The sequence below is a fragment of the Branchiostoma belcheri genome, unplaced genomic scaffold (assembly GCF_001625305.1).
Source record: "Branchiostoma belcheri isolate BF01 breed outbred unplaced genomic scaffold, Haploidv18h27 scaffold117, whole genome shotgun sequence".
Taxonomy (NCBI): Eukaryota; Metazoa; Chordata; class Leptocardii; order Amphioxiformes; family Branchiostomatidae; genus Branchiostoma; species Branchiostoma belcheri.
Window position 1 is genome coordinate 331684 of NW_017802569.1, and position 8519 is coordinate 340202.

The 8519-nt window shown below is 43.8% G+C and overlaps 1 protein-coding gene across 1 annotated transcript in view; it reads left to right on the top strand.

Moving 5' to 3' along the window:
* Positions 1–966: 966 nt before the first annotated feature.
* LOC109462448 overlaps positions 967–8519 on the top strand; it is a 24106-nt gene continuing 16553 nt past the window's right edge. The window contains 12 exon segments of the mRNA XM_019759003.1: positions 967–1041; positions 1901–2071; positions 3025–3183; positions 3427–3573; positions 4219–4366; positions 5012–5178; positions 5630–5779; positions 6030–6174; positions 6529–6906; positions 7056–7244; positions 7421–7624; positions 8161–8318. Of these exon segments, the coding sequence (XP_019614562.1) occupies positions 967–1041; positions 1901–2071; positions 3025–3183; positions 3427–3573; positions 4219–4366; positions 5012–5178; positions 5630–5779; positions 6030–6174; positions 6529–6906; positions 7056–7244; positions 7421–7624; positions 8161–8318 (2091 nt within the window).

The window sequence follows — 8519 nt, forward strand, 5'->3', positions numbered from 1 at the left end:
ACCGCAGTTGGTCAGAGCCAACAAGGTGCCTGGCTAAACTGGGATGGTGTGGTCGAGAGAAGGTTCACATGGACCGACCTGTGGAATATACAGAGTGCCAGGTTGAGTTTCTTAGTGAGAGCAGCGTATGACGTCCTCCCCACCCCTCGTAACCTCACTCGGTGGTATAGGAATGAGGAGTCTTGCCAGCTGTGCGGGGTATCTCAAGCCGACTTGAAACACATTCTGTCAGGCTGCAAGACTGCTCTGCAACAAGGTCGCTACACATGGAGACACCACAAGGTGTTAAGACAGCTAGCAGTGAAGCTGGAGGAAGTAAGAAAGGAATCCTCCAGCACATCATCATCCTTTCAGTCTATCCAGTTTGTGAAAGAGGGTCAGAAACCAAGATCAACAGCAGTCACGGGTACAGTTAACTCAGGAAGCAGTATTCTGTGCAGGGGAAAGTGGGAGATGAGAGCAGACTTGGACAGACAACTCCACTTCCCGAGCACCATCTGTGAGACATCTCTTAGACCGGATCTAGTCCTGTGGTCCGAGGATCAGAAAGCTGTACTGATTATTGAGTTGACAATCCCGTGGGAAGAAAATGTGCAAGCAGCATTTGAAAGAAAGAAACTGAAATATGATGATCTGGTCCAGCAGTGCAAGCAGAAAGGATGGCAGACGCGCCTATACCCAGTAGAAGTCGGAGTAAGAGGATTTGTAGGGACTTCCTTCATGCGTCTGTGCAGGGACTTCAACATCAGGGGAAAAGCCCAGACAAAGCTCACTAGACAGGTGACTGAGGAAGCAGAAAGAAGCAGTTTGTTGTGGCTGAGGAGAAAGGATAAGGCGTGGAAGTCCTTCCAGAGAAGTGGTGACAGTGCCTGAAGCGGAGCAGGGACGCCTGCTCCGTTGCCCCACCCCCCAGAGACGTCTTAGGCAGAACGGAGCGAAACGTCGAGGAAGGGAGGCGTCTAACTGATGAGACGGCACTGCAGACACTTGGAACCTTCCGTGGTGCTGAGAAGCACGCCAAGCTCAGCAGCAGCTAGGCAGGTCAGTTTCTGATCTGTATGTCCAATTTACCTAACTGCCGTATTCGAAAATGCCCCCATCCTTGTCAGGAGAAGAGGCGAGGGCATAATATGTGTCAAAATAGAGCACGTTTGTAGATACAACAGCCGCACTTAAAAACGGTATTAACCTAGTTGTTGCCAGTTGGCATATTTTCTTTACGTCAACAATAGCTGAGTTTTTAAAACAATTTTCACATGAAAGGATAAATTTGAGGGATAATGCCTCACGGATAATGATCAGCTAGATCTGCTCTTATCTTGTGTACTTCCTTACATCAAAACGACTTATAAATAATTTTGCCTTTTAGGTGGATTTAGGAAACATGAAGCACGTCACAGGCACCATTATTCAGGGTCGCCATCGGAATAAAAATTGGGTGACGTCCTACAAATTTCGGTACAGTGCGGATGAAATGATCTGGAACACATATACCGGCAGCGATGGCTCAGATGAGGTAATCTAGATACACAAATGAACCAAAAATATCATGAATTTTACACTGAAAGTCTTACTGACATTTGTTGGTATTATGATAGTACAAAGAGGGAAACTGCCCAATGTCTCATCTGTCCCATTCCAATCATAGATTTTCTCACAAAGGTAAAATTGTCTACTGGTTAAAAACAAGACTTCGGAGAACTCATACCAACTTACCAACATGCCAAATATCATTACAATCTATAAAGGCGTTCTTAATGTTATGCTGACCACAAAGTTGCGGAAACACACACACACAAAAACACACACAGACAGACACACAGACAGACACGCAAAAAACAATACCTCCATTTTTCATGGAGGTAAATATGCTCCGTTGAATCGTCCATTTACCTTTCAGGTTTTTACTGGTAATACGGACAATCACACACCTGTGACGAACATACTTGACACGCCAGTCGATGCCCGTTATGTGCGCTTCTACCCTCAGTCCTGGAATGATAAAATCGCCATGAGGGTGGAGATTCTAGGCTGCTACACTAACAGTAGGTTTTCTTCGTTGGTTCGATTGGTTAGAGTCTGGTTTACTTGCGCAATTACCATGTTACTCATTGTTACTAAATGCATCCTACATTTCCAGTGACATTGATATCGGGACTGAGCCTAGATGATGCCGCGTCTGGCCATCTCATCGTTTCCTGGAGAGTCGTAGGGAACCATCCGGTCTCGCGCTACAGGCTCCGCTACCATCCGGCAGACGGGTCGGGCTCGTACCAGGACCTCTTCCCCGCACCAGGAGTGGACGCCACCTCGGCAACAGTGCAGGGACTGCTGGCCAACACGGAATACACTCTCACGCTGACTTCTTTTGACGAGGACGACCAGCCAAACGGAGTTATCAACGGGACATACACCACATGTAAGAATGGGATACTTCACGAATTTGTGCCACATTGTATATATTGTATATATACATTGTATATATTATATATATATATATATATATATATATATATATATATATATATATATATATATATATACGAATCTTCATGGTACACAAGGGTTATAGTGGTGATGTAAGCAGTCTGCCTCAGAGGAACAAAGTTTGAGGTATGCATGAAAAGGCTGTGTATGAGGACTTCTACTAAAGCAGGATTATAGAGAGATCTAGGATACAGTACTAGTATCCTGTAGAAAACTATAACTATCTTGTTTGCGTCAAAGTCTTCCTTTTGTTTTTTATTGGCAGTATTAAGTGTTTGAGCTGAAAATTTGTTACATTGACTGTAAGCACAAATTGGATTTGGCTTAGTATTGGCGATAGAATTGCAGACCTTTCCCTAAGCTTGCTTAATTATTGTTACGCTGTACGTTAGGGTACATGTGTATCGGCCAATGTCCGGCTGCTATATGTAAGTGTATTCTTACAATGTTCAGCTACAGGTAAAGCTAATGTAGGATTAAGACAGGTAAATCCAAACGGAACATAATTTTCGTTCCCTTTCAGTCTGCCAGCGTAAGCTTGGGATGGAGTCTGGAGCCATACCTGATGACAGCATCACAGCATCTTCGATAGTTAATTCTTATTTCGAGCCATACTACGCAAGGTTAAATGGGTTTTCTTCTGGATCAGAAGGTGGCTGGATGCCTATATTCACAGGCATAGGACAGTGGCTGCAAGTAGGTAGAAATTTTTACAGATCAAAACGATTTTGTTCGGAAAGGGATTCTTTTCTGCTAACTTCACGGAAGCCCATTCCTTACATCACAGGAATCAAGTTTGCTCAGTCGCATTTAAACCGGTATGAAGTTGATCTTAGTTGTTGATTTAAGCAAAAATGCATGTTTTCTTTCCATCATCTAGATCTGGTCTTGTATACTTCGTTACATTCTAACAAAACTCAAGATAATTTTGCATTTTAGGTGGATTTAGGAAACATGAAGCACGTTACAGGCACCATTATTCAGGGTCGCCAAAAGGCCGAACAGTGGGTGACGTCATACAAACTCCAGTACAGTGCGGATGAAATCATCTGGAAGACATATACCGGCAGCGATGGCTCGGATAAGGTAATTTACGTGGGGTCGTGTGGCGTAGCGTCAGAGTGCACGACTCGAAACCAAGAGGTCCCGGGTTCGAGTCCTGACATGCCACCGATCTTGTGCCCTTGGGAAAGGCACTTTACACGACTTTCCTCACTTAGCTCAGGTGTAAATGAGTATTGTCTTGTTCCGTATTTGTCCTTTATCTGCGTTGGTGACGGCATAAAAATAAGTTGATATAACTTGAGTTTGCCGTCATTATGTCTAGTCATGAAATGTTGGAATTAAAAAAAAATAAGGTAATTTAGAATAGAAATGAATAAAACTGTAAGATGTACCTAACTCGAGTTCGCAGCCACTTAGTCTGTGTTCTTTCATTTGTATTTATCATTTTGTTTCTGAATGAATAAAAGATATTAATTCTGCCCGGCATAGTACATATAGGTTATTGCCACACTGTCCCCCTCTCACAAAGCTCTTCTCTTTTGATAACCATTAGAAGGTGACTGGTTGTTACGCCTATGGCCGTCACAAGCTCAGGTTTAGCCAAATCAATAATTATTTATGGTAGATAAAAGGCCCGGGGGTGGTTGTCCCTTATAGTAAATAAAAAATGTCTATACGGAACAGTTGCAAAATGCCCTGAATCTGAATTATCCGTTTATCTTTTAGGTTTTTCAAGGCAACACTGACATGATCACTCCTGTAACGAACCTACTGGACAGCCCAGTTGATGCCCGCTATGTGCGCTTCTACCCTCAGTCCTGGAATGGTATCCAATTCGCAATGAGGGCGGAGATTTTAGGCTGCAACACTAACAGTAGGTTTCTGTTGTTAGTTGGATTCGTTTATGTCTTGTTTAATTCCAATGATTTAATTTTTTACTAAATGTGTCATACAATTCCAGTGACATTGATATCTGGACTGAGCCTCGATGATGCCGCGTCTGGTCATCTCACCGTTTCCTGGAGAGTCGTAGGGAATCATCCGGTCTCGCGCTACAGGCTCCGCTACCAGCCGGCAGACGGGTCGGGCTCGTACCAGGACCTGTGTCCCGCGCCAGACGTCGGGGCCACCTCGGCAACAGTGCAGGGACTGCTGGCCAACACGGAATACACCCTCAAGCTGACTTCTTTTGGCGAGGACGACCAGCCAAACGGAGTTATCAATGGGACATTCACCACAGGTTATATACATATATTATTATACTACAGTGCAACTCTAATAGATCCCTGTACACGTACGATTTGGTGGTATTTGTCACATGAACGCATCACACCGTAGTGAAACGCACCGCAGCGCAAAAGAAATCAAGGGTCTATGACCTGATTTCAAACGTTTGAAAAATATTGTGTAAAAAATGCCACGGCAAAAATGTGATGATAGTTTACTTTTTCTTACTTACACTGTAGACTTATACAATTAATATTTTCCACTGCATGTGCTCAAACTCTTTCCTTCCCAGTCTGTCAGGTTCCACTTGGGATGGAGTCTGGTGCCATACCTGATGGCAGCATTACGGCATCTTCGACCAAACTCAATGATTACTTGCCCTACTACGCACGGTTACACGGACTATCCGGTTATGGCTGCTGGGTACCGCGTAGCAGCAACATCGGAGAATGGCTGCAGGTAGGTATACATGTTGATTTATCTTTGATAAATATTGTTGTGGCTTTTTGAAATCGATTCATATGTTTACATTCACAGAAGGAAAACATATTGTTCTAGCTCAGTTTCTTCTCCTTCTTCAAACAAATAAAGTCAATGACCTCAACCAGGCGTCTGTCACCATGGTGACTGGTTCTGTATCAACACCCTGTGATGTTAGGTTACATTATGTAGCAGAACAGAGTCGGAGAGCGTGCTCACATATTTAGCTTTAAGTAAGAATGAACAGTGCAGTAGTTTCTTGGTCTTGACCAGATGAAGTTTCGCAAATGTTACATTTATACTTTCCAGTTAACTTCATGCCATTCTTTCAGGAATCGAACTCATGGCCTTTCGATCTCGTGTTTACTAGCCTAGCTACTTCGCCGATCGTCCACACTTGTTCTATATCGAAAAACCTATCGTGTTTCAGGTGGATTTAGGGGAGATGAAGCGCGTCACCGGGACTGTTGTCCAGGGCCAACAATGGTTATATCCACAATGGGTGAAGTCGTACAAACTCCAGTACAGTGCGGATGGGGCCAATTGGACGACATATAATGACAGCGATGGCACAGAAATGGTATCTTGAATACTAGTATCAAAATATTTGATTCTATTAATTTCCCAAATACCAGGAAGACATATGAAATAATGTTTCCAGGTCTTTTTGTATAACAGAGCGTTGTTGATCCATCGGTTTTGATCTAGACTATTGATACTATTGTCTTGGACAGAATGCGTGGAGTCTTTGTGGGCATTTGTAGCGATGACCATCAAGACCTGTACTAAGTATTAAAAACCCTCATCTGAATTATCTGTTTACCTTTCAGGTGTTTACAGGCAACACTGACAATACCACGCCTGTAACAAACCTACTGGACACCCCCATTGATGCCCGTTATGTGCGCTTCTATCCTCAGTCATGGCAAGGTGCTATCTCCTTGAGGGTGGAGATTCTTGGCTGCTGCATTGACAGTAGGTTTTTGTTCTCTTGGTTCTGAGCTTACGCCACACACTTACACCGCCAATTGCGTTAGTCGTTATTCAATAGTAGTTATACTGAACACCTTAGTTCATAAGGCATACTACCAGGTGTTTAAAAACCCAGACCCGGGGAAGACCACCCAAAAGGTGGAAAGACGAGATACAAACAGACACAGGGCTCACCCTGAGGGAAGCTGAGACTATGGCCTTAGATAAAGCGGGCTGGAGACACAGAGGGGAGCAAGGGGTCAGATCCCGGCCTTAGCACTTAGGCAGACAGGCATACTAAAATTTAGTCAGTTTTTAAGATATTTTCACCAAGCCACTTTTTTTCTTTTGCTACAGTGTGTCCAATACCAGGCTACGTTAGTTTTAACAGGGTTTGCTACAAGGCCTTTACTGAGTCTAAGAACTACGTTGGGGCTAGACAGAGGTGTGCCGAAGACGGGGCACTGCTAGCCATGCCGAAGGACAATGCCACAATCGCTTTCATACACGACTTCGTAGACAGTGAAACACGTTGGATTGGGCTGACTGATATCGAGACAGACGGCCAGTGGGTATTTGAAGACGGCCAGACTCTTGAATCATCCGGTTTTAGCAACTGGAGAACTAATGAGCCGAGCGGTGGCACTGTGGAAAACTGCGCTGCAATTTACGGTCCTGAGAACCTCTGGATTGATGCAACGTGCAACATTTTCCGTGGATTCATCTGTCAGCTGGGTAAGTGTTGTGATTGCACCCTCATTTTATGTAGCACAATCATGCCATCCCTGTGTCAAATTATACATAATTACTTTCAGAATCCATAAAATGAAATAGTTTATGAAGTTAGGAGTTTTTAAACTGTTTCTCTTCATCTGCATTTTCAGGAGGTTGTGTTGCTCCACCGACCCAAGCCAACACCATCGGGCCCGTGTGTGACTGCCCCTATCTGCTGGGGGAGAGCTGCACCTACCCATGTTCCCCGGGATATAACGTCACTTCCGGTGACGTCATAACGAGAACATGCACGTCAAATGGGTCATGGACAGAACCGGATCTTTTCTGCCACCCTGAAGGTACGAAATAAAGGCTACCACTGAAAGGAAGGGAAGTCTGTTTTGCTCCCAAACATCAGTAATTATCTTATAACACATATCTATCTTCTTGTGTTAGCAATTACATGCTCATCTTTCTTGCAGAACATTCAACAACATCTAAAACACTAAGTACATCGCCTCGTACAACTTCAAAGCTTGTTACAACTTCCATTACAACTACAACGCCTGTTACAACTTCCATTACAACTACAACGCCTGTTACAACTTCCATTACAAGTACAACGCCTGTTACAACTTCCATTACAACCTCAACGCCTGTTACAACTTCCATTACAACTACAACGCCTGTTACAACGCCCATTACAACTACAACGTTAGCACCTACTACAACAGCTTGGGTGCCTACAACAAGTTCAACAACAGGCCTCCAAGACATCCAAGCTGACAAAGAGACAACGCGTTACGTCTTCGGTGGTAAGCGAGCGACCAAAACACTGACTTATAATTATCCGTGAAATGTTGACAAGAAACATTTGCTTTGACTATTCATGAGTAATTTGAAAATTGATTTTTTTTATTATTATCTTTTTAATTCTATTGAAATTGCAACAATGCAATACACGCAGAACAGAGGCAGCTGTCGCTGGTGTTGTGTCCCGCACGTAGAAACGAATAATAGTACTGGAAAGTCGGGAAACTCGTGTAAAGTGCCTTTCCCAAGGGCACAAGATCGGTGGCATGTCAGGACTCGAACCCGGGACCTCTTAATTTCGTGTCGCGCGCACTGTCATTGCGCCACACGTCCCCACAAAAACTCCTGACCAAGCATATGACTGATGCAGTCCTTAGGAAGAACGTCTGCCTGAGGAGTACAAAACATTTAACAAAACTTTACCAGGTCTTGATTCAGATAGTTTCGTCCCTTTTACCACAGAACTTGATGGAGAATCTTCTGATTATTTGGATGATGAAGTTTCCACCGAGAACATATCGCCCACGACCACTCTCCCCACTCTACCCACCAGTACAACTCAACCTCCTGCTTTACTCACTACTCAAGAATGGTCAACACAACCGACATTCCTAATAGAGGTATATACTACAGGTCTTAATTTCGGCATGTCATATTTATTTTCAATTGCTATTTTCAGGTATGGAAGAATGTTTGGGGTGACTGAACTAATGTGTGTTTGTGTGTCTGTATGTTCGGATATAGTAGGTTGACAGCACGTGGATAGGGATGGAGGGGAATTGACAGGCAGGATGACAGGAGGCAACAGGAACAGCAAATTT